The sequence below is a fragment of the Carettochelys insculpta genome, chromosome 1, assembly GCF_033958435.1.
Source record: "Carettochelys insculpta isolate YL-2023 chromosome 1, ASM3395843v1, whole genome shotgun sequence".
NCBI classification, from domain to species: Eukaryota; Metazoa; Chordata; order Testudines; family Carettochelyidae; genus Carettochelys; species Carettochelys insculpta.
In genome coordinates this window covers 104,608,237-104,634,197 of record NC_134137.1, presented here as the reverse complement: position 1 = coordinate 104,634,197, position 25,961 = coordinate 104,608,237, and the positions used below count along the sequence as shown (strand labels likewise).

Sequence of the window (25,961 nt, the reverse complement as noted above, 5' to 3'; positions counted from 1 at the left end):
GTGTAGGGGTGCATGAGCCAGGGCCAGCGGGGGGGGTACGCCGCGTCTGCGACGACGCAGAGGGGCATGGTGGTGTCCCCCACAGGGATCTCCCACTGGGGGATGTAGGTCCCCGCCTCCAGCTGGCAGCACAGGCCCAAATTTCTGAACACCCGGGCATCGTGGGTGCTGCCAGGCTAGCCAACATAAATGTCCAAGAGGCAGCCCCAGCTGTCTGCCAAGGCCTGGAGGACCACGGCGTGGTATCCCTTCCTATTGAGGAAGCGTCCTCCGCTGCGCTCCGGGGCACGGATGGGGATATGGGTCCCATCCAGAGCCCCAAAGCAATTTGGGAAGCTCAGGCTGGCAAACCCCGCGGTGGCAGCATCCGGGTCCTCAAGCCTCACGAGCCTGTGGAGGAGCAGGGCATTGATTGCACAGATGACCTGCAGGGGAAGGACATGAGAGAGCACCAGTGAGGGGTGTGCAGGGTGTGTCTGGCCCTCCCCCCCAGACTCCCCCCCCGGGCTCCCCCACCCCAGGCTCCACCCCCGCCGGGTCCTCTTACCTCCATGAGGACAGCCCCAATGGTGGCCTTGCCCACGCCAAACTGCTGCCCTACGGATTGGTAGCTGTCTGGAGTGGCCAGCTTCCAGACAGCGATGCCGACCCGTTTCTCTACAGTGAGGGCACATTGCATGGGGGTGTCTTGGTGCCGTAAGGCAGGGGTGAGCCACTGGCAGAGCTCCAGGAATGTCTGCCGGCTCATCCAGAAATTCCGGAGCCAGCAGTCGTCCCACTCGCTGAGCACCAGCCACTCCCACCAGTCCGTGCTCGTGGGGTATCTCCACAGCCGGCAGCATGTGCTGCGGGAGGGTGGGGGGGTGGGGCTGGGAGGGCAGCAAGGTCTGGGGCTGCTTCTCATCCCCCGAGGACAGCTCATCTTCCTCAAATAAAAGAAGGTCAGCTGCCTCCTGCATGGCACTGAGCAGGGCAGCCACTGGTCCTCCAGGGGCGGGTGTGTGGGCCTCTGGCTGTTGCTGCTGCTGCTGGGGGTCCATGACTGCGTCACTTGAGGTGTGTGTGCCTATGGCTCTGCAGACCGCGTGCTGTGCAGGCTGAGTGTGTCTGGGAGGGGCCCTTTAAGGGAGCAGCTAGTTGTTGCCCCGGAAGCGCTAGTCCGCCCTGTGACCCTGTCTGCAGCTGTTCCTGGCACCCTTATTTCGATTTGGGCCTCTTTGGTGTGTAGACGTTCCCTCGCAGCGCCTATTTCGATGTGGTGCTGTCCAGCGTCGATGATGAATGTCGACGGCACCAGCCCTGGAGGATGTGTGGATGCTATTTGTCGAAATAGCTTATTTCGATTTCGCTACATCGAAATAAGCTATGTCGATGTAGCATCCCAGTGTAGATGTAGCTATAGTTAGATGACTAAGTGGGAATCTGCTGGGTCTGAGTATATTTGAAAATCTGACTCTTGTGCTTTTAATATATGAATTATTCACCTTTCTCCCAGATCGGCTGTTTGCCTTGGTCCACAGCATTTTCTCAGCTACACGCTGAGAAACAGCAAAATTAAACCAAAACCATCTTAGATATTGTATCTTTGAAGCTTCTGTTGCAAAAGCCACAAAATAACAGCAACGAGCCTCTTCTGTTGCTAGATTTGGGCCTTGAGGGAGAAAAGAGACGGCACTTGTTTCCCTGTCCTTTCTGCCTACAACAGCTGCGTCTACACGTGCCCCAAACTTCGAAATGGCCATTTGCATGGCCATTTCGAAGTTTACTAATGAAGCGCTGAAATGCATATTCAGCGCTTCATTAGCATGCGGGCGGCAGCCGCGCTTCGAAATTGACGCTCCTTGCCGCCGCGCGGCGCGTCCAGACGCGGCTCCTTTTCGAAAGGGCCCCGCCTACTTCGAAGTCCCCTTATTCCCATGGGAAGTAGGCGGGGCCCTTTCGAAAAGGAGCCCCGTCTGGACGCGCCGCGCGGCGGCAAGGCTCGTCAATTTCGAAGCGCCACTGCCGCCCGCATGCTAATGAAGCGCTGAATATGCATTTCAGCGCTTCATTAGTAAACTTCGAAATGGCCATTTGCATGGCCATTTCGAAGTTTGGGGCACGTGTAGACACAGCCAATGTGTCCCAACAGCAATAGAAAATCCTATCTATACCAGCAATCCTTCTGCACAAAGGGCCACCCCAGGGAAGAAGTAACTAGACGCTGACTAGGCTGCTGTCAGTTTCACTGCTGCAGAAGCTGCTGGGAAAGTGTTATGTGATGCAGCTGCAGCTGCAGCCAAGGCTGGGAACCTGTTATGTGATCAGGACTGGATTTCCAATTAAGCCCAGTGGGCACATGCCAACTGATAGCCAAAGAGGTGATTCTGTAGCCCAACTGATCAGGTGGCAACAGCAAACAAACACAGTTTACCAAAACAATCAGGTGCACCTGTAACCCACATACCTGTCCTGCTGGGTGTAATTTACTGTCCGCTGGAGTGGCATTTACAGAGAGAAAGGATGAGTCTCCTCCACAGCCTTAGCTAATAGCCAGGCCCCCTCCCCCACCCTACCTCAGGGCCACACATGGAGCAGTGGCACAGTGCTCGGCTGCATTTCAAAGGTGTCTGGAGCTCCAGCTGCTGCTACTTCAGCAGGGGCTCGAGCTCGGGGCTCCTTTGGAATGCCAAGCCGAGGGACAACTGACCCCTTTCCCCTCACACGGAACAAGCCATTAGCAGTTGTTTCTTTGGCTGACTCATCTCACAGTTCCTGCAGGGGCAGCACGCCTGACAGAGCAGTGCACGAAGGTAATGGATGCAGCCTTAAAAAAGTAATACACTCAGCCCTCGTTTAACAGGTACTTGACTTACGAGTGCTCGCTAAAACGAGGGATATAAATGCATACCTTTGTTTACTAAAAGAGTGAACATCCCCTGCTTACACAAGCCAGCTGTAGGGTCCATGGCCAAGGTGCAGGGAAACCCGCAGCCCTGCGGCTGGCTCTGCTCCAGCTGTGGGGTTCCCTGGCTGGGGCGTGGGGAGACCTGCAGCCCCACCCAGCCCGCTCCCAACACCCCGGCCTGCAACTCCCCACTCACCCTCCCCGCCCCACCCACTCCCAACACCCACCCAGGATCAGAACCTCCCCAGACCACTGCACCCCACACAGGTACTGCACCTTTTCCAACTTCCCCCCCACCAGGTTCACTTACCTTTCAAGCTGCATGCTGGCACTCCTTCCCCCAATTAGGAGCACTAGGAACCAATCAGAGACTTTTACAAGTATTTTAATGGTAATTTAGTGTCCCTCTTATGAGTTTTCACATATGCGCAGAAAGTTGGGAACCAATTGTGCTCATACACCCAGGGATGAGTGTACAAGAAAATGATAAATTCCCATAATTTGGAGCTAGATTTAAATTTCTGTCCATGACAAACACACATTTTCTGTGCAAAGATATTGTGTACAAGTCTTACTATTGACTAACATAGCAAGACCATTGAACATGTAAGTCAATGGCTATGATTTATGACACAATGCACATTAATGAAGATCTTTATTTTAAATTATAGCTGGTCAAACGTGGGAAAATGTGGAAAATGTTGAACCATTTCCCTTTTTAGAATGTGAAATTTTGATGAAAGTTTTAATTAATTTCAAAATTTAAAAGGTTTCCACCAGCTGTTTAGAACAGTTTTCTGATGGATATAGCATCAGCTCAATGAAGCTTTACGTGCCAGCGCAGGTTTATGTAAAGTATTCTTTAACTGTGTAACTTTAAGTGGATGCTGTAGTTCTTACTGTGCCTTTCTACTTGTAGGACCTGGCCGCCCATTCACCGCCATAGATTTCTCTCACCAAGGACCTGCCTTTGTTACTTGGCATAGGTACCATTTGCTGTTGTTGGAAAGAGATCTCCAGGTTAGCAATATGTCCTACCCTGACATATTTCAAAGATGCTCACATAGCTCTTACTATTGTGATTTTTCCACGTTATTTTGAATTTCAATAATGCTAACTCAGAGTTCGCTGTCATAACTGAATGTCTGGGCTTCAGTAAATATTTACACAATGAAATGTCAAGAAAGAGTGTTTTAAAAGTGAATTTAGCACTCAGGAAGTGCTAATTGCTTTGAAGATTCCTGTTTTCTGTCCCCGACTCTTAAATCATAGATCATAGAATTCTAGGGCTGGAAGGGACCTCAGGAGGTCATCTAGTTCAGCCCCCTGCCTAAAGCAGGATCAACCCCAACTAAATCATCCCAGCCACGACTATGTCAAGCCGGGACTTAAAAACCTCTAGGGATGGAAATGCTACCACCTCTCTTGGTAACGCATTCTGGTCCTTCACCATCTTCTTGGTGAAATAGTTTTTCCTAATATCCAACCTACACCTCTCCCTCTGTAACTTCAGTTCATTACTCCTTTTTCTGTCATCTGTTGCCATTGGAACAGTCTCTCTCTAGCCTCTTTAGAGCTCCCTTTCAGAAAGTTGAAGGCTGCTGTCAGATCGCCCTCAGTCTTCTCTTCTGCAAACTAAATAAGCCCAAATCTTCCCAGCCTCTCCTCAGAGGTCATGTGCTCCATACCCCTGATCATTTTCGTTGCCCTCCGCTGAACCCTCTCCAATGTGTTCACATCCTTTCTATACTGGGGTAGGGGGCTCAGAACTAGACACAATATTCCAGATGAGGCCTCACCAGAGCCAAGCAGAGGGGAATAATACCTTCTCTATATCTGCTGGAAATGTTCTCCTAATGCACCCCAATATGCCATTAGCTTTCTTGGCGACAAGGGCACACTGTTGACTCATATCCAGCCTCTCATCCACTGTAATCCCCAGGTCCTTTTCTGCTGCACTGCTACGTATGCAGTCGCTCCCCAGCCTGTAACAGTGCTTGGAATTCTTCCATCCCAAGTGCAGGACTCTTCACTTGTCCTTGCTGAACCTCATCAAATTTCTTTTGGCCCAATCCTCCAGTTTGTCTAGGTCACTCTGGACCCTGTCCCTACCCTCCAATGTATCTACCTGACCCCCTACCTTAGTGTCATCTTCACATTTGCTGAGGGTGGAATCCGTCCCCTCATCCAGGTCATTAATAAAGAAGTTGAACAGTACTGGCCCTAGAACTGATCCTTGGGGTACTCCACTTGAAGACGACTGCCAACCAGACACTGAGCCACTGACCACTACCTGTTGGGCCTGTCTGTCAAGACAGTTTTCTAGCCATCTTATAATCCATATATCCAATCCATACTTCCTTAACTTATGGGCAAGAATATTGTGGGAGGCTATCAAAAGCTTTGCTAAAGTCAAGTTATATCACATCTATTGACTTTCCCATGTCCACACAGGCTGCTACCTTATCATAGAAGATAAAGATTGGTCAGGCACGACTTGCTCTTGGTGAATTCATTTTGACTACTGTTGATCACTTTCCCCTCTTCCAAGTGCTCCAAAATGAATTCCTTGAGGATTCCCTCCATGTTTTTTCCGGGAACTGAGGTGAGGCTGACCAGTCTATAGTTCCCTGGATTGTCCTTCTTTCGCTTTTTAAAGATTTGCACTACATTTGCCTTTTTCCAGTCATCCGGGACCTCTCACAATCTCCAGGAGTTTTCAAAGATAATAGCCAAAGAGTTTGCAATGACATCTGCCAATTCCTTCAGTACCCTTGGATGCATTAAATCTGAACCCATGGATTTGTGTGTGTCCAGCTTTTCTGAATAGCTCTTAACCTGTTCGTTCACCACTGATAGCTGCCCACCTCCTTCCCATACTGCATTGCCTTGTGCCATAGTCGGGGAGCTGACCTTGTCTGTGAAGACTGAGGCAAGAAAAGCATTGAGTACTTCAGCCTTTCCCAAATCATCTGTTACCAGGTTACCTCCCTCATCCAGTAAAGGCCCCACACCCTCCCTGATAACCCTCTTATTGTTAACATACTGTAGAAGCCCTTCTTGTTGCCCTTCACATTCCTTGCTAGATGCAGTTCCAGTTGTGCTTTCTCTTTCCTGATTACCCCCCTGGACATTTTCCAGGCATATATTTATACTCCTCCTTACTCATCTGTCCAAGTTGCAACTTCTTATATGCATCCTTTTTGAGTTTAAGCTCACCAAGGATTTCCCTTGTAAGCCAAGCTGGTTGTCTACCATATTTGCTTTTCTTACTGTGCATCAGGATGGTTTTTTCCTGTGCCTTCCATAAGACCTCTTTAAAATACTGCCATTCTCTTGAACTCCTTTCCCCTTCATATCAGCTTCCCAGGGGATCCTGCCCATCAGTTCTCTCAGGGAGTTGAAGTCTCTTCTTCTGAAATCAAGGGTCTGTATTTTACTACTCACCTTTCTTCCTTTTGTCAGAATCTTGAAATCTACCATCTCAGCATCACTGCAGCCCAGACTTCTATTTCTCCTACTAATTCTTTCCTGTTTGTGAGCAGAAGGTCAAGCTGTGCATGGCCCCTGGACAGTTCCTTCCAAACTTATACCAGGAAGTTATCCCCAACATTCTCCAAAAACTTCCTGGATTGTCTGCGTGCTGCTGCATTGGTCTCCCAACAAATATCTGGGTGATTGAAGTCTCCCATGAGAACCAGCACCTGTGATTTGGAAGCTTCTCTTAGTTGTCTGAAGACATTCTTGTCTACCTCATCTTCCTGATCTGGTGGCCTACAGCAGACACCAAACACTATATCGCCTCTGTTGCTTCCACTTCTAAGCTTAACCCAATGACACTCAACTGTAAAATAAGATGGAAAAAAAAGGGTATTATTCAAGAGCAGTGCAGCATAACAACATGCCTCAGACTTCAGCTGAAGGGTCCAACTCTATGGGGCAGAAGGTATTTACCCAGGTTATTTCTGTCATGGTGGCCCACTCTAAGGCTATGGCTACACTACAGAGTTATTCTGAAATAAGATATTTTGAAACATCTATTTAGAAATAAGATATTTCAAAATAACACAGCTACACACAGAATGCATTTTGAAATAGCACTCAGTTATTTTTAAATAGCATTTCTGAACACATAGTACTGTTTCAAAATAGCACCACTGGACGACATTCTGGCTTATTTTGAAATATCACCATCCCATGTCTTAATAGTGCCTATTTTCAAATATTTATTTTGACATAGGTGTTATTCCTCCTGCAATGAGGCTTAACAATTTCAAAATAATGCACCTGCTATTTTAATTTTTTTTTTCAAAATAGTGCATGCATAGTGTAGACTCTAGCAAAGAGCTAAGTAAGAGCTGCTATCTCAAAATATCTCTGTAATGTAGCTGTAGCCTCTGAGCCCTGGATCTCTTTGCTGACTTCCAAGAAAATCAGAATCACCATTTTTTTGGGCCGTTAGCATTTTTGGTCAGAATCTTAACATAAGAAGCCATCAGATGGTACAGAGCTTAGTTAAGGTATCTATTAGCCTTGCTTGGATTTGAATCAGTGACCTGATGGTTTGAAGGAAATTGAAACGCTATTTTGAGAAATCTGCATCTTGGTTTCCAATAGCAAAATATAGACAAGCCAGGTATAAGTAATCTCTCTCTCTCTATTTCTCTCTGATTCTCTTTCTGAAAGAATGATTTTTTGCTAATACATTTCTTTTCATTCTAGCGACTGATTGGCAATGAATCCTTTGCATTGCCCTATTGGAATTTTGCCACAGGTGGAAATGAGTGCGATGTGTGTACAGATCAGCTTTTTGGAGCATCAAGACCGGAAGATCCAAGCCTAATAAGTCAGAATTCCAGGTTCTCACGCTGGGAAGTAGTCTGCAATAGGTAATAAAATGCACAGAGGAAACCAGCATTCTAACTAACATTTATTTTCTTTAGCTGCTAACAGCATGAACTGCTCTTTCAACTTATACAATCTATGAAAAAAATCTAGATTTCCTTCTGAAAATTGTGAAACTTAGTAGATGGACTAACGTCAGATGTCATTCAAGATTTCCTCATATATTCTGTGCATGCATTTTTATCTTGATTGTTTTAAAATGAATCAGGATTTTATTTAAATATGGGCATTTTAAGACTGACTGAGATTTTACAATGTTTGCCATACTACAGAATAATTATTTAGAGGAGCAATGATAGTTTGTTAGCTCATTTTGCCACCCAAAGCCCTTGAAAATTCTGTCAATAGTTATTTTTTGGTGTGTAAGATCACATTAGATTGAAAAATCTGTGCTTCTTCAGTTGTACTGGAATTTCCTGGTAGACAGCAGAAATGAGCTCCTACCCCTGTTACAATCAGTGGGAATTTTCACACTGACACCAGTGAGGCCATGATGTCACCTCAGATTTAGAAATAGCTTTTTAAAATGAAAACCAGAACATCTTTCTTGTAAAATAAGGCCATGATCCTGGTACTGACGATAGCTGGGCATTTCCCAACTGGAGTCAGTGGGACCTTGTGTGAGTACAAGGATTTGACTGTGGATTCATGTGCAGGATTGGGACATTAGGATGTACGTGTAGACATTTCAGTAACACACCAATATGTAATACTCATGTAGCACTTTTCACCCAAGCCTGGTGTGGCATGAAGACCTGGAGATCTGCTCAGCAGAGAGGTGACAAATTTTTCCTAAAAGTGGGATTGCCATAAAGTTCCAACCCCTGCTATTTGGCCCAACCCCTTTCTCTTTCACTTCCACCTGAAGCCCTACCCCTGGCCAAGCTGGAGGCCAAAGGCTTGGCTGGAGAGTCTGGACTCATCCACCTGCCTAGAGCTCTCCATGCAGATCTTACCCAACTATAGCTTTTGGCCTGATCAGGAGGATGAAGAATTGTGGCTGGGCCATGTTAAGAGTCACCTGGACAGCTGTGGGGAGCTATGCACCCTCCATTTGTCTTGGGCAGGGTGTCTTAGGGTTGGGAACATGGGCTGGTGACTGATCTCAGGTCTCCCTCCCCCACCCTCGCCAGGTTCCAGCTTCTGACCTGGCTAGGGAGCAGGGCCTTGTGAGGAAGAGAAAGGGAAGGGGGCCAGGCCTGTAGCAAAAAAGTAGAAGGGTTGTGGCCCCTAGTGCCCCCTCCCTATCCTAAAGCCTGACTTTAGGCACTGATTTTTTTTAAATCTTGGCCTTTTCATACAGCATATAGCTGCTGCCCACATCTTTTTGTAACATAATGAATGGTTTGTTTTTTCCCTTAGACACGGAAACACTAAACTCTTTCCTCACCATTGTTACTGGAGCAGGATATTGACTCTTCTTTTTATTTTTGTGTTCTATTAAAATGCATTTTAATTTTAAATTAAATAGAATCTTCTGGATTCTTTGCATCTGTCATATTATTCTTGTGCTTCATGTCACATTGCCCATGGGGCAACGGTCACTTACAGGTTCAAATGGCTGTAAACGGTCAATTCTTTGTAACTTGAAGGATTTAAGCCACGATTTGAAGACTTCAGTAACTCAGCCAGAGGTTAGGGGTCTGTCGCTGATTTTGTGGCTTGCAATATCCAGGGGGTTAGACCAGATGATCACAATGCTCCTGTCTTAACAAAGTGCATGGCTGTGTCTACACTTGCATTCCTCTTTTGAAAGAGGCACGCAAATGAGGGAAATCAAAAATGCAAATGAGGTGCAGATATGCATATCTGACACCTCACTTGCATATTCTTCTTTTGAAAGAGCTTCTTTCGAAAGAAGAAAAGCAGTATAGACGTAGCTCTTTCGAAAGTAAACCCCATCTTCAAAAGAACCCTTCTTCACATAAAAAAAGGGAAGAAGGGTTCTTTTGGAGATGGGGATTACAGTCGAAAGAGCCTCATCTGCACTGCTTTTCTTCCTTCGAAAGAAGAATATGCACATGAGGTGCCCGATATGTAAATCTGCACCTCACTTGCATTTTCGATTTCCCTCATTTGTGTGCCTCTTTTGAAAGAGGGATACAAGTGTAGACACAGCCCATGAGTGTCCACACTACTTCTATCTCTGGCATTATAGGACACCTTACACTAACCCATATACAAACACCACATAATGCCAGAGGATAACAGCATGTTTGATCAAATAGGCCGAAGTGTTGTTTGAATTCTGTCTCTGTGTCATCCCTTAAATACTCAATAGGGTCTGGGACACTGAATTACTCTTTAGTCATGAGCCACTCCCTGCATTTCCGCAGCCCACTACCATGCTTACCACATTGCTCTGGGCCAATGGGCCAAGTGAGACTCTGTCTGCATTAAGAAAATTTTCACTAGTGTAAAGATGCAGTTACACTGGTGCAAACCCCCTGATGTTTATGTGCTGCTTTGTATTATTGCAGCTGACTTTGGTACCTTGCCAGCATCAGCATAAGCCTTGCAGACCGGCTGAAAGGGGACAGGGCAAAGGGGCAGTTGCCCTGGGCCACGGTGATTCGAAGGGGCCCTGAGCTACTGGCTGCTGCTGTTCCTACTGCAGCATCACTGGTGGGTGAAGTTGAGTTTCCGCTGGAGCACTTCTCTGCAAGGTTTTGAGGGCTAGGGGAAAGGGCAGCACCACAGTCCAGCTGGTACTGAGGGCTCTCAGCCCTGCTCTCAGCCCTGCCCCTTCCGCCCAAGGCCCCCACTTTGCCCTGGGCCCAGCAGTAACTGTCAGCCCCAGTGAAGCTTGCTTTGCACAGCGCACTGCTTCTGCATTGGGGGTTTGAACTGGCATGGCAACAGTTTATATAGTTAGGCTTCAGTGAATTTCTTTAATAGAGACATGGTCTTCGTTATTTTAAATTCTTTGCAAAGGCTCAGTGAGGACTGGCAAATTTGAAAATTTGTCTGTTTTTGAATTGTGCAAGAAAAAAAAAAAAGGAAAATAGAGAGAATGAGGAAATCTCTCCCTTCCCAACTCAATGACTGGGTGGATATCTACTCAGAGTTCCAAATATTCACCTGTGCTTGTGGAAAACCTGGTAAATTTCAGCCAAATTGATGAAAATTGCAGCTATATGTGAGTAACTGAAAATCAAGCCATAATGAAACTCTGCTGTAAAGCCAACTGCCATATAGCAGCTGGAAGACAGAGCCTTTTGAGGGCACGTCTGTGAGCTCTGCAAGGGGAGATAGCTTTGTAATCTCATCTACTGGAACCTAAAACTTCTGGATTTTCCTTTTAACTTCTTGGGAAGCAAACAAGGAAATTTAAAGTGCAAAAACTTACATACACGTAATGGTAAAGCTACACATGAAAATTTCAAATGTCAGGAAATGAGAAAGCTGAGGTTGAATGTGTGACAATAACACTGCCATGTGTATAACATGATCTTTAATAACATGGTCACACAAGCCTCAAAGCATACAGTATCATAGTCCCACCTCTAAATCTTCAACACATCCATGTAACAGTTTGTAATATAAATTTCATTTTTTGTATACTTTCACAATTCTTTGTCATATATTAGCAAAAGAGGCAGTCCCGCGCCTGACTTCATGTGGACAGACATCTGCCTATGCCAGGAGTCCACTGTAGTTTTAGATTAAATGTTATGGGCTTTGTGATGATGCAAATAACCATCCACACAGAATCCCATTGCCTTTGAATCTAATGGGATTTTTGCCAGTGACTTCAGTAGAAGCAGAGTAACTTAATAACCAGTAACATGTTAATGGGGACCCCTGTTGGAATAAAGTATGGGAGAAACAAATTCTGTGTCAAGCTTGGGCTAAAGGCTGGACAAAGAAGGAACTGGTGAATAATTTCCTTCCCTACTCAAAAGTATGGGGAGGCAGCAGTAAAGACTCTGGCTTCTGTTGCAATAATTCTCCCATCCCTGCCAAGTAGCAGGCTGGGGACGGGGGCGTAGGAAGAGCTGTTATGGCATGAGCCAGCAATAATTGTTTTTGATTGGGCAGCTATGCTAAATGTCAGCTAAGGAAACGTAACTGGCAGTAACTTAGTGGAACCACTGACATTAAATTAACCACATTCAGAATATGCTGTGGAAAGATGGGGTGACCACATGCTAACAGCTGTATCAGTCTCCTTCATGAGATTCTTAAAGGCAGAAAGTTGGAGCTGGTTCAAAGCTGATTCACTGAAAAGCAGACATGATTCCAGCTCAGATTAGCGGTAAAGCCATTTGCTTTTCTGATACAAACCTTCTGCAGCCAACTTAGGTTCTGATGCTGCAAACATTTGCATGTGTGCTTAACATCAGGGTGTAAGCAGCCTCAGGGTTTTGGTGGGGGGTCGGAGTGTACTGACAGCATCTATTGACTCTATCATAATGAACCTCCTTCATACGCCAACATCCTAGTCTAACTTTTCCATGCAACTATGATTTTAATCGAAGCTTGGATGATTACAACCGTCTGGTCACACTGTGTAATGGGACTAATGAAGGCATGCTACGGAGGAACCCACAAGACAAGTCTAGCAAACAGCTGCCAACCATGGAAGACATCCAGAAATGCCTTTCACTTCAGGAGTTTGATAATCCTCCTTTTTTCCGGACTTCTAGTTTCAGTTTCAGGTTTGTACTTCAACTCTTATAATATGTTCTAACTAAGGCTGGCCTTTCACACGTGCCTGTGAGGGGGGTAGTGCTGGGCAATAGGTGGTTACTTCACTGTTGTCTTATCCCATGCACAGGAATGCACTGGAAGGGTTTGGGGAACCAGATGGAACTTTTGTCTCCCCAGTGGTGAGCCTGCATAATTTGGTTCATGCTTTTCTGAATGGAACCAGCAGTTCCCCTCATGCTGCAGCTAATGATCCCATTTTTGTGGTATGTAATTTTTTTTAATGTAATTGCAATTGAATATGCCCGTGTTGTATTAATTCAGATGAAAAATACCGGCCAATGGTGTTCACATAGCCCAGCATTGGTCCAACAAGGTCCAGGGTTTGACAGAGACACCAGCCTGCTTTGCATGACAGATTGAACCTCTTTAGTTTGACACTCTCAGGACCTAATCAATACTGAACTAGAGAATTTGCCAGACTACAGGAGATCAGTATTGTCTAGCAGCATTACCAACATATCCACTGCTCGCTGTGCACTTAGGAGATGCTTAGGAGTAAATTAGACCTAAACAGCAGCACAGAACATTGAGAGCCAGGACTTGTGGCTGCAAGCAAACTTAACGGGACCACGGGAAACTTGACCACGCCCATGATAAGTGGTCATCCGGCTAACTAAAATCATGTGGATTATGGATGTTGCCAGACCAGCGAGTAGCAGAGTAGAGAGGTTCAACTTGTAATAGCATATATAGAATTAGAAATCCTTCTACCCTTGTATTAAAGATGCAGAAAAGAAGGATAACAGTGATAGCCTTTAAAATGTAAAGTATTAAGTAACCCTTTCATGTTAGCAACATCCCTTGTTCCCTGGCACTTCAGCTGGAGAGGGTTTTCAGAAGGAAAAATCCCCTTGCATGAGTGCCAGTTAGATGGTATCAAAGGTGGTAATAATGGTCCGTTGGAGGAAAAGAGAAGTTAGTTGAAATGAGCTGGAGATGTTGAGCTGCTGCTGTTGTCTGATCCCGTTTCATCCCAGATGGTGTTTGGGATTTGGCAGGAGCTGGTAGAGTTGGCAATGTCATCTGGATCCCACTCCCTGGCCTGGACATCTCTCAGGATCAGGAGGATAAAGGCTAAGGGTCCCAGGAGATGGTGGGGGTGACAGCCATAATGGGGAATCTTTTTTCCAATAGCCAAAGTTTTCTCCTTAAGGTGTGTCTCTTGAAGCACCTACAAAGAGAATGGTGGATAGATTAGTCCACCCCCTCATTACTTTATCCACCAATTAGGCCTAGCTTCTGACAGAGCAGTGTTGGTTCATTGATTTTTGATCCCCCACTTGTTTACCAAGCATGATCCTAACACCGTCCTTGAATTACATTACTAGGCATTTTAATTTTGATAAATCACTCTTTCTGTCACACTGCTGCATGTTGTTCCATCAACATTTATTGCTACAGGTTATGGTGACATCTTACAAACTTATAATCACTTTTTACAGCTCAACTCACAAACTAGAGTAAATTTATCAGCCCTTAAATTATCACAGATTTAAGGCGGTTTTCTCACCAAGAATTTGGAGGGTAAATTAGTGAAGTGCCAAGAATAAAAAGGACTACCTCAAATACACAGTAAAAGTTTATCCTCTTGTATTTTATTCTGCCATACCTACTAGTATTTAAAGAAATTGGGAAGAATTGTTAAGACATTTAGTGCAATCCACATTAACTTTTACAGAAGAGAAGTAGCGATGCAGAGTAGAAGAGCTGTTGGTTGGACGCAGCTTGAATTTTAATTTCATATTTAGTTCATCTTATTACTGTCAACTCTGTGCCTTAAATATTGAGTCTGTTCTGGTCTGGCTATGGTCTGAAGAAGTGGGTCTGTCCCACGAAAGCCCACCTAATAAATAATTTTGTTAGTCTTTACAGTGTTACTTTACTGCTTTTTTGTTTTAACAGTATATAGACTAGCATGGCTTTCTCTCTGTTACTACTCAGCAAAAGGAGAATTTGAGAGTAAGACTGTATATTTTAGGATATCAACCCAGATCCTTGTAGGTAGTTAAGCATCTGGCTTTCAGTGAAATCAGATTTAGCCTCTTATCAGTCAGTAGTTTATTTATTTATTTAAAACTCAGTTCCCTGGAACAGACTGAGGAACTACATCTCATTTTCAGAAGGTTCCAGGGTATCGACTCATGCTTCTGTACAACACAGAATTCTAAACATAAAGCAGACAGCAGTCAGTATAATTTCAGTAGCTGAGCCTGTAACAATTTCTGTCTCCACAGAGATGGTTGCCAAATTCACTGAAAACCGTTTTAATGTTACATGCTCTTAGAGCTGGCTGTCTTTGGTAGATTAACCCATAAGTATTGTGCAAAGAAATTTCACCGGAGTTCCTTTTTTCTAGGGCTTATTGTAAGCCAGTATTCCCCTGTGGCTGGCATTAACCCAAATGGCCATGTTGTAGCTCTCCAACTTATTTCCTGCAGAGTTTTGATATTCCTCAGTGACGTTTACTTTTTACTTCTAAGCCTCTTTTTGAAAACACATTTAGATTCTTAATGAATGGGGGTCAGCCGTGAGCCAGGACTGCTACTTCAGATGCAGGCTGAAATGAGAAGCCTGCTGGGTAACTGTCTTTTAAAATACAAAACCCCACACAATTAAAAAAATTGAAATGTGGAAAATATTTCACAATATTATTTTATACAGTGGATTACTTTTCACGGGTAGTTCGAGTATCAAAATCTTTTAGTGTGGCTATTGAAGACAATAATTACACCAATAATGAGTTTGTCCCACTATCTTTGTATTGGATTGAAATGGATTGAGCGACAAATTCTTCTGGAAGATGCTTTGTAGTACAAACAACACAATTCTGGGGAATGCTAGACCAAATTCAGAGGTGACATGGCACTATGTTAATAGAATGTTATCATATGGATGGGAAGGAGTTTAATTTGGTATAGTTTGCTGTCAGCAGTGAGGCAGTGGAAGATAATGGTGTATATAGAAGATTTAGATTCTGATCTTGCAATTCCAGATGACCTCAGGGGGGCTACAGGCTGTCCTGTCAGAGACAGTTACGAGATCAGTCTTAAATTCATGAGCACAGGCAAAATCAGGGGGCCAGAGCTCCATCCTGTTCTTGATGTTGTCATCTAAATAGTGATCGGAGTATTTGTTCAGAAATGATTGAACCTTATCATGGCATCTGAATACCATCCGCACCTTTAGACGTCTTGTAACATGGTAAAGACTAAAGAGCAGAAAGGACACTCTTTTCAGTAGGTATTGTGCTACTCTGTGTTTGGAAGGCCTACAGCACATGCCCTTCGGAAGGGGCATGCCTACAGGACATGCCTACAGCACAGCCTTTTGGAAGGGGCATGTTAATGAGCAGGTGCAAAAGATGCTAATGAGGTACTGCCATGAATATGCATTGCCTCATTAGCATCATGGCGGCCGCAGTGATTCTAAAGTGCGGCTTTTGGAATCACATGCTGCCCATGGAGATGGGACCTTCTGAAAGGGCCCTCCCAGTTTTTGAAAGCCCCTTCTTCCTATCTGATGCTAGGAAGAAGGGGCTTTCGAAAACTGGGGGGGTCCTTTCGGAAGGTTCTGTCTCCACGGGTGGCACGCGATTCAAAAAGCTGCACTTTTGCATTGCCGCAGCTGCCATTATGCTAATGAGGTGCTGCATATTCATGACCTCATTAGCATCTTTTGAACCCTCTCATTAACATGCCCCTTCTGAAAGGAAAGTGCTCGTGTAGACCCAGCCACTATGTTTTGAGCCCTACCACAACTTAAATAATAATTTTCTTCTGTTTTGTACCTCACATCATCTCAACACTCTAAACACTTTTTCATTAATGTTAAAATGCATACAAAAAAGCAATACATTCCTTCCCACTCCAATTCTTGTTTAACCCAACTCACCATGAAAAGTCTAAGATAATAGAGGACGCCTGCAGATTTTTTGGGCCAGCTTACTGGAAAATACTATTATTAACTGTCCTTCTAAACCTGTGAGCTGCCTTTAACAGTGGCAGCTTCATAAGGGGATAGCGATGATGTCTCAGCCATTTAGTTCCAAGTCTGCTCAGGGCTTTATAAACCAAAGCCAACATCTCGCACATCACTGTATGAAAACAAAAAAGCAGTCAAGTAGCACTTTAAAGACTAACAAAATAATTTATTAGGTGAGCTTTCGAGGAACAGACCCACTTCTTCATGAGGGCACTGAAACGTTTGTGCAACACTCGCTCAGCATGAAGCACTGCTCCATGAGCGGGGAGTCACATTCTGGACAAAGTAAATCTTTTGATGACCTGAAAGAGTACGGTACAGTAGTCTAACCTTGGAAAGACAAAAACATAGGTAACGGCAACAAGGCCCTCATCTGTAAAGAGCAGGTTACGCTTTTCTCACCAGAAGCTTGTTTCACACAGCAATTTAGGAGTAGTAATTCTTATTTTTAAATGCCTAGAAAATCACCGGGCTTCACAAAGACTGAGTTTTGTGTCTTGCCATACATTGAATAGGATTCACAACAGTCAACATGCTAGGTTGCTCCTCACATAAGCTAGCTAATGGGTGAGCTAAGCCCTGCCCTCACTCAGAGATAGGTGCCTCAGCCTGGGGTCCAGGCAGGTGCCTCTCTATGCTTCGCATTCTCAGCTGCAATCTCTCTTTTGGCATCAGTGACACATCAGGGGCGCCCCCCCCCCCCCATAGCCTCTCCCTGGCACTTTCTGTGAATGCTGCACAGCTTCCAATGAGTACAGGGGCAATCCTGCCCCTCCCCTGCACCAGCACAGCTTAAAAGTGCTACCCCTAGGCTGAACCACCCCAGAGCAGAGGGGATACTGTGCCTGCACCCACCAGAAGTGGTGCGGTGCTTCCACGGGAAGAGTCGGGTGGGGCTGGAGCAGGGATGGGGAAAGGGAGGGACATGGGAGGGCAGGGATGGGGGAGGAGCATTAGTGGGGAAGTGGGGAGGCATGGTCAGAACAGAGGTGGGGAGGGGGCAGGCCAGGGGCTCTTGGCTGGTACCACCCCTGAAATCCCCACGCCAGTTGCCTCCGTCTTTTGGCCTTAGGTGACTACACCATTGTAGCAAGAAGCAGGAGTAGGAGGAGCAGGAACTCCTTTTTAACTTTTAGCCCAACGGTTAGGGTACCCACCTGGGACATGGCAGCTCCTCTGTCTGAGGGGGAGAAAACATTTCAGTGAGGATCTGTTACCTCACGGATGAGTGCACTAACCCCTGGGCTGTGGCACTTTGTAATGTGAGGCTTCCTCAGCGCCTCCTGTTGGTGCTTTGGAGAACTAATTTCAGTCCTTGCAGCAGGGGAATGGGAAATGCTAAACCCCAAGACCCTCTTCTGCTTGCCACTAGTTGGCTGCACCCCAGGCAGACTGCTGGGGCTGGGGCCGCTGGCCTGCAGCCAGGACTTGGGGTGGCAGACAGTTGGGTGCAGGAGGGGGCTCAGGGCTGGAGGTGCTTGGGCAGCCTAGGGCTGAGGGGAAGAGGCTGGGGGTGGCGGGAGGGGGGCTGCAAGGGGCATGGAACTCCAGTGGAGATTTAAAGGGCCCAGGGTTCTGGCTGCTGCAGTTGCAGTGGCTGCAGTGGGAACTCCAGGCCCTTTTGAATCACTGGCGCCTTGGGGCAACTGTCCTTTTTGCCCCTCTCCCCCTGCCCCAGCTATGAGCCTGCCTGGGGGCACTAGCGTCCAGTCCTCCTGCTTCAGTTGCTCTTTCCTCATTTAACCAAAGTAGAAGAGCTTCGAGAGGCAACGTCCGAGGGAGACACAAATCAGAGCAGCCCATAGCTCAGTCCCACAGCACCTCCTCAGGGGAGGCAGAGGCCAAAGCAAATCCCTGCTCTCTGTAGGGTTGTCAGGTGTCTGGTTTTTGATGGGAGCATCTGAAAGGGTCCCCAGTGGTACAGGTTAGCACCACCGACCAGGCCATTAAATGGCAGTGCAGTGGGGCTAAGGCAGAGTCCATAAAGCTCCTGGAAAAGGCAGGCATGTCCCTATGACCCTTAGGCAGAGGGGCGATCAGGGAAGCTCCATACACTGTCCCCATCTCCAGTCCTGTCACTGCAGCTGTCACCGGCCAGGATGTGTGGCCAATGTGAGCTACAGTGATAGCGCCTGTGGGTGCAGCCTGCGCTCACTATTCAAACCTGCCTGGCTGCGCCTCCGTCTAGTGACTGGACAGGCTGACCATTTCCAGGAGCAGCGTGGAGTCAGGGCAGGCAGGCAGGGAGACGGCTTTAGTTCTGCTGCACCGCTAAGTGGGAGTTGCCTGAGGTAAGCCCTGATTGGCTGAAACCTGAACCCCCTAAACTCCCTCCAAGAACCCGAACTCCCACCTGCACCCCAACCCATAACCCCATCCCAAATCATCCCTCTACCCCAGATTCTATATCCCTGCTCCTGGCCCTAGGTCAGAACCTCCTTCTGCACCCAAACACCCTCCCTGAGCCTGCACCTTGAGCTCCCCTCCCTGGGGCTGCTCCTTGGGGCATGCGGGACCTCAGATGAATCAGTTCCCACCAAATCATGGCCCCCGCTCACTCTGCATCAGCAGCTGGGTCCCAGGATGGATCTGGCCTGGAGCTGGGCTACTTGCCCTTGCTGGTAGCCAGCCCCCTTATTACTGTCCTGTCTGCCCCTAACCCCCCACCAGATCTGAGGCTGGGAGCAGATCCCTGGTTATGGGGCAGCACAGAGCGACAGGTGCAGAGCCAGCAGCCAGAACTCTGAGTGTTGGAAGGAATCTGGGACCCTAGGTATGGGGTCTGGAAGCTGGGACCGTGGGCACTGGCAGCAGCAGCCACGAGTTAGGGGGTGCTACAGCACCCCCATATCCCTAATTCCCCCACCTATGTCTTCTGGGACAGATCTTGCTGCCCAGTTGCACCCACCCAGGGGATGTCCCAAAGCATGGGGCCCACAGCGGCTCCCTGATTCACCCTATCCAGAGGACAGCTCTGCCTCTCCCATACCCCACTCCCCTGCACCAGTCCAACGCCCCCTCCTAAACTCCGAACGCTTTATCGCCAGCCTGGAGTCCACTCCTGTACCCCAGCCTCCTGTCCCAGCTCCAAGCCCCCTCCCAGAGATCACACTCCTCATCCCCCTCCCACACCCCAACTCTCTACCCCAGCCCTGAGCCCCCTCCCACACCCAACCCCCTGCCCCAGCCCAAGGAAAGTAAGTGAGGGCGATGGAGAAGAAATGACGGGAGGGTGGGCCAGAGAGACTGGGGGCAGGCGGGTGTCAGGGTCTCTGGGAAGAGGCAGGATAGGGGCTGGGCCAAGGTTGTTCCGTTTTGTGTGCTTAGAAAGCTGGCAACTCTGCAAGTCAGGTGAAGGAGGGCTAGCCAGAGTAATACCCTAACCACTGGGCTAAAAGTTAAGAGAGACAGTGTCCTCCTCTACATCAGGGGGGCGCAAAGTGGGGTTCGGCACTCTTGGGAGAAGTGCAAAATTTCATCAGTGGGGCGCAGCACAGTTGGCTGCTGGGTCTCAGGCTCATCCATCTCATTCAAACCTTGAAATCAGTTACCGTTTTCATGTCTGTGTATTCACATATAGGTACCGATTACTAAAGTTTTTACCTTCTAGATGTATTTTCTTACACATGCTGAAAGTGGGTTTTTTTTTTATGAACATAACCAAAATTTCCATCAGTTTAGACAGGTTTGGGGGGCCCTTCTAATTGCAGGGATGAAAAGAGGGGCCCAGTGTAAGAAGTTTGCCCACCCCAGCTCTACAGGGCCTGATCTGGTAGACTGGCTCTGCGCATGCCTGGTGCGAGGCTGCAGTGTGCATGCTCCGAGCCAGAACTGTGGTATTTATGGAGCTTAAATTACAAAAAATGTAGGTACTTGCAGATTTTGGTGCAGCTGAGTCAGCAGAATTCTAGTGGGGCCTGACTCTGGCACACCCAAGTCCGTTTGTGGATCCAGCCCAAAGCTTCTTGCAACCATTGCCAGCCGAGCGTGCAGGAACAGCCCGAGGTAAAGTAGTTCTGTACAGCTGTCTCAGCTCCAGGAAACTGAGAATGTTCATTATGTTGGATACATTTCTGTAAATTACTTGTTCTAAACCCCCTTCCCTTCCTGCCAGATGTCCTTTTGGAGTTTTGGAGGGTATGGGCTCCCTCTAGCGGCTACTTTAAAACTTGCTTCCCCAAGAAATGCATTTGAAAGGCTGAGTTCATTTTTCACCCAAACTCCTGTAACCAAATTCCGAGGCCATACTTGGCAAAAGTGGGCTCCTGGAGGTAAGGTTTTTAAGTACCTAAATAAGTGGCCTGATTTTCAAATGCGTTGAACACCCAGAAAGAAAATTAGTGAGGAGGGAAAACAGAAAGCAGGTGTGAACCCGTGGTTTGGGGAGGTTAGCCCTCTCCAGCCCTGTCCTTTCTGCTTGAGGCCTCATCCCTTCCATACCCATCAAAGACCAGCCATCCCTTCACTGTGGCAGCTGATGGCCCGTGCCCTCAGCCCCAGGGATGTGCCTCCTATCTCCCTTGGCCTAGGAGTTCCTAACAGCCAAATGGCACATCCAAAGCCTGCCCCAGCTCCAGAGAACTGGGCAGTGCAGCCACAGCCTCTCCCCGGCGCTGGTGCACCATAGAGGAGAGCTGGGTGGTGTGGACTTAGCCTCCCCAGGATTTTTTGCTGGCCCAGCTCCTAGCTTTGAAGATCCTACCTCTGCGGCTGAGCCATTGGCCCTAGTGCTGGGTGGCCAGAGTCGTTCCAGCATTGAGGGGAGAGGCACTGTGGCACAGCCTTCAGCCTGCCTGCCACAGCCTCTGGCATGCGAGCAGCTGACAGGAGAGGCTCGGTCTCTGGTGGAGCCTGGGAGGGGCCATGTGAGGCAGTTGGGGATGGCCTGCAATACCTACCACCCATGAGTGCAGAGCTAGCACAGATATGTTTGCCAGATCTGGGAATCTCACTTCTCAGCCCCACTGTACAAGCACTCTAAGAATGTTCATTCTGGCGTAACTCATGCTCTAAGGGTTGGAAGGAGGAGTATAGCAAGAGACACACTGACAAATAATAAAACAGCCCCCATCTATTTTAGTTCACACCTTTAATGCCTTCACTGGCTTCATGGCATGTAAACTAGACCTGCTTAGCTTCCTTTCCCCTACCAGTGAAGGGCTGACCCAATAGGCTGGAATGTCCAGCCCTCATTTCTCTTGGGTCCTGTCTTAGATTAGGGCTCAGTTTTAAACTGGTTTATGACCCCTTGTAGGGAAATAAGAGGGTACCCCCATCCTTTCTTGCATGAGCTATTTGCGTCGCAGGCTATGCAGTATGGAGCAAACAGTCACCACCAGTTGCTACTCCACAGCTGACACAGATGGGCGGGGCTTGGGCTGGCCTGGTGAGGGACTCAGCAGAACCAAGGTTCTGCTCCCTCAGTACACTGGGGAGTATCACCCTGGGGAAGGTAGGTGCATGGGGAGAAGGAATGGCTGGCATTCCTTCCCCTGTCAGTTGTGACAAGTGGTGAGTCAGAACTTGGGCCTTGCCGAGCTGCTGGGGCAGCACAGCTACATGCAGGGCAGATGGGAAGGGGCCAGTCCAGCTGCTAGGGAGTTCAGTGCTCCCCAGTGCAACAGTGTCCACACGCACGCATTGTGATATTCACTGATATTTCCTGCTTCCAAACTGATCCTGTCCTGGGGAATTTTTTTAAAAGTACAAAAGGTTGGAAGCTGTTGGAACCAAAAGGTGTTTATGTGTGTGTGTGTGATTGAACTGACAGGTCCTTCATGCTTTCACTGATGCTGTCTTTGATGAGTGGATGGAACAATTTAACCCCTCTGACGATGCTTGGCCTCTAGAGCTGGCCCCAATTGGCCATAACAGGATGTACAACATGGTCCCTTTCTTCCCTCCAGTGACCAACGCTCAACTCTTCCAAGCAGCAGAACAACTTGGCTACAGCTATGCCATTGACCTGGCAGGTAAGAAACAGACATGCTAAAGGAATTGCAGAGTAAGAGACTGGGCCACTCAAGTTTTCACAAAAACCTCTTCAGATACCTGAGCAATAAAAGCAATATTTTCATAAGCACCTAAGCCACCTTTTTCAAAAGGGGCTGAGAAAACCAAGGTTTCCAAGTCTCACCAATACTCAGCATAGGTAAAAGATGGCAGTAACTGACATCAGCAGTGCCTAAGGTAACATTTTCAGAGAAGTATAAAGAGCCATTTTCAAAAGTGACTTAAGCACTTAAGGAGCCTTACTTTTGAAAATGAGACTTAGGGTTCGTCTACAATGCCAAAAACTCCAAACCTCCCACACCTACATCAGCAAGTCTCAGAGCAGGGGTCAGACTCACACTAGGATGAAATTATCAGTGTGGCTATTTGGGGTTAAGCTGGAGCCCAGATTCTGAAACTTAGGGAGTTGGGAGGGTGTTCAGGGCTGAACTTCAGCATAAGCCCAAATTTCTACACTGCTATAATTTAGCCCTGTAGCACTGCTTGCAAGGCTGAGTCAGTTGACCCAGGTTCTGAGACTTGTGGCTTCAAGTCTATTTTTTTTTTTGGTACATAAACACACTCTTAGGCTTCTCAGTCTTTTGGAAACTTTTGAACATTTTATCTGAACTAAGGGAAAATGAAAAGACCAAGACTTTTTTTGTGCCAGTATGTGCTGCTACTGAGTACTGGCACCTCTGCAGCCCAGGCCTCAGGGATCCCCAGCCAGGTGGAAGGGGATCCCAGCAACCCCAGGGCTGGGAGCACCCCTGGCAGCTCCAGCCCCAGGTACGCAGCCGGGGCCGGAAGAGCCCTGCCAGCCCCACGGCTGGGAGCTTCAGCCCGTGGGACTGTCCAGGAGGCAGGGGGACCCCACCAGTCCTGCAGCGGGGATCTGGCTGTGGTGTGGAGCCCTGGCAGCAGCCTGAGCCCCAGGAGCCCTGCAGGGGTTAGGGCAGGGAGCTGGCTGTGTACCAAAAACAGCACTGGGAAAGACCAAGTGCCAACATTCTATCCTGTGGGGTTCGGGGCGGGGGAGGGGTTGGCCTGGGCAGAATGGCAAGAACATATCACGTTCTAGCGCTTCTCTTTAGGAGGTGCTGCTGAGATCTTCATTCTTCCTTATTTGTCTCCTCGCTGCCTAAATAATAAATTCACGACCTGAAACTTGCAACTTGTGCATATCTAGGCTTTTAAACTCTGTCCTTCTGCCCCTTTTCCCATTGTGCTTCCTCTCTCATCTCCTTCATTTGTTACACTCACTCCCTGTCTCTGGTCTTAGATTAGGTTATAAACTCTGGCAGCTAGGGTTGTGTTTTACTATATGGATGCACACCACCTACACCAGGAATCAGCAACCTTTCTGCAGCTGAGTGCTGAAATATGACCTTTTAACCTCTTTGTATGGGCCAAGTGCCGGTGATCCTTTCTAAAGTCACTGATAGTTCTACTTACAACAGCTTAATTGATAAACAAAGGTGCAGAGCTTTAGCGGTTAGGTGGCGGTTGGCAGCATTAGCTGGTCTTTTGTTAATCCACAGGTGGCATGGCTTTGACCAAGCTCCTGGCTGCACGGGGGAGGAGGGGTGGGGCTGAGCTCCCGCCTCACATGCCAATGAAAATCGGCTCACATGCCACTCTCGCTGCGCATGCCGGGGTTGCTGACTGCTGACCTACACAATGGTTCCCTTGTCCTGCCTCGGGCCTCCATGCTCTAAGGCAAGACATGTCATAATAGTCCTGTGGATGTTAAAAGAAAGTTTAATATTTGCTCCTCCTCCTTTGTGATTTTTAGAAGCAAAGTTATTCCCAATCTATACCTCAGATGTTATTTCTGTATTTACAGATTCCCTTGAAGAAACACGTGCTTCGGCTATTATGGTTGGATCCACAATTGGAGGAGCCCTGATAGCTTTGATGGTACTAATTATGCTGCTTGCACTCTTTCAGCACAGAAGAAACAGAAAAGGTTTTGAACCACTGTTGAATGCAAGATTTAGCAAAAAAAATTACACTGAAGAGGCCTAGTGCTGTATAATTGCTTCATCAGATTGACCTGTAGGAAACTAACCTGATTAGTTGTTGAACTCTTAGCCAAGTGCTGAACTAACAATTTGACATGCTCTCCTTTGCTAGACAACTAGCTACATTGTTCTCATCTCAGAGGCCTGTACTGTTCTGGTCATGTCTTCAAACATTTTGAAACAACACATGAGGTCCTTTGCTCTATACCTGTGGGCTTGCACACATGCTAAGACAGGCTAGGGTTCTCCTATTGCCAAAGATTGTTTATCGTTTGTGATATCCAGGTTTGGTTCACATCATCTGAGAATCCAAAAGCACAGAAAAGAGAAACAATTTGTGAGAAAGATAAATGCACAATTTTCCTAAATGTATTTCTGAAAGTTCTAACAATACTGTGATAAGACGAATTTCATTGACTAGATATCTTTGGTAGATTAGATAGCAGATTACAGTATATAAGGGCATAAAACAACATTGTGCATAAGTGATTTTTAAAAAAAAAGGACTCAAATATTTCATGTACGATTCTACAGATGCTCTTCTGGGAGTGTGACTAGATGAATATTGCATAGACTGTTGCTAAGCCACAGAATCAGCCCTTAATTTAAACTGTGTAAGAACTAAAATAAACATCAGGAAATTCCCTATTTAAATTGAACCATGTCCAGTTAGATAAGGAGCAAGAATTCATTTCTAAATAAGCAGACGCTCCTGTGTGATTTCTGTAGCAGAGACTGAATCCTGCACCTGCCCTTCTACACATGGAAACTTCTCAGACAATGCTGAGAGGAAAGAGATCAGCGGAGGAGTGTGTGTGTCAGACACACGTAAAGTTGTTGGGGATTACAGAAATTATCAGGATATGGCACTGTTTTGAGTACCAAAGAAGGAGGGGATGAATGTGTGCTTGTGTATGAAGGGAAGAAATTAACTCACGGATGCATAGAACCCCGTGTGGTCCTTCCCAAATGGCCTCACAAAACCTTTAAGGCCAATTCCAGTAGCCAGAGGCAACACATTTCAGTTTCTAGAGGAACTAAGCTCTATCTGAATAAACTTTTAGCATATTTTGTCAGTGGTAATATGTAAAACATACTAATCATGGAAGATAGTGCAAATCTTGTTAAACATTTAGCTTTCCTCGCATACTTGTGGCCCTAATGCAATTTCTGCTAACTACAAAGCTTGTTCCTAAAATACTGACTTTGAGAATGTTGTATATGATACATTAAAATATATTGCTACATGCAGAGTCATATTTTAAAGTATATCTTCTTTGATTACATAAGTAAAATATCCTATTTTAATATACCTCAGTCACTCACATGATGCACTGCAATTTTTTTAGCTCACCAATAACTCTTCATGCTTTGACTTACTAGCGCACATTCCTTACTCAGTATATTCAGTATGCCAATTTTCAGTGAAAGTTCTAATGCACAGGAGAGTCAGTGGTGAA

At 46.8% G+C, this 25,961-nt stretch overlaps 1 protein-coding gene across 1 annotated transcript in view; it reads left to right on the top strand.

Moving 5' to 3' along the window:
- The window catches only part of DCT (dopachrome tautomerase), a 46,931-nt gene extending 22,426 nt beyond the window's left edge, over nucleotides 1-24,505 (top strand). Inside the window, exons 3-8 of the mRNA XM_074983086.1 lie at nucleotides 3,807-3,907; nucleotides 7,610-7,776; nucleotides 12,274-12,453; nucleotides 12,573-12,708; nucleotides 22,257-22,458; nucleotides 24,324-24,505. Coding sequence (XP_074839187.1) covers nucleotides 3,807-3,907; nucleotides 7,610-7,776; nucleotides 12,274-12,453; nucleotides 12,573-12,708; nucleotides 22,257-22,458; nucleotides 24,324-24,505 — 968 coding nt within the window. The remainder of the gene's footprint in view (nucleotides 1-3,806; nucleotides 3,908-7,609; nucleotides 7,777-12,273; nucleotides 12,454-12,572; nucleotides 12,709-22,256; nucleotides 22,459-24,323) is intronic.
- The last annotated feature ends 1,456 nt before the right edge of the window (nucleotides 24,506-25,961 follow it).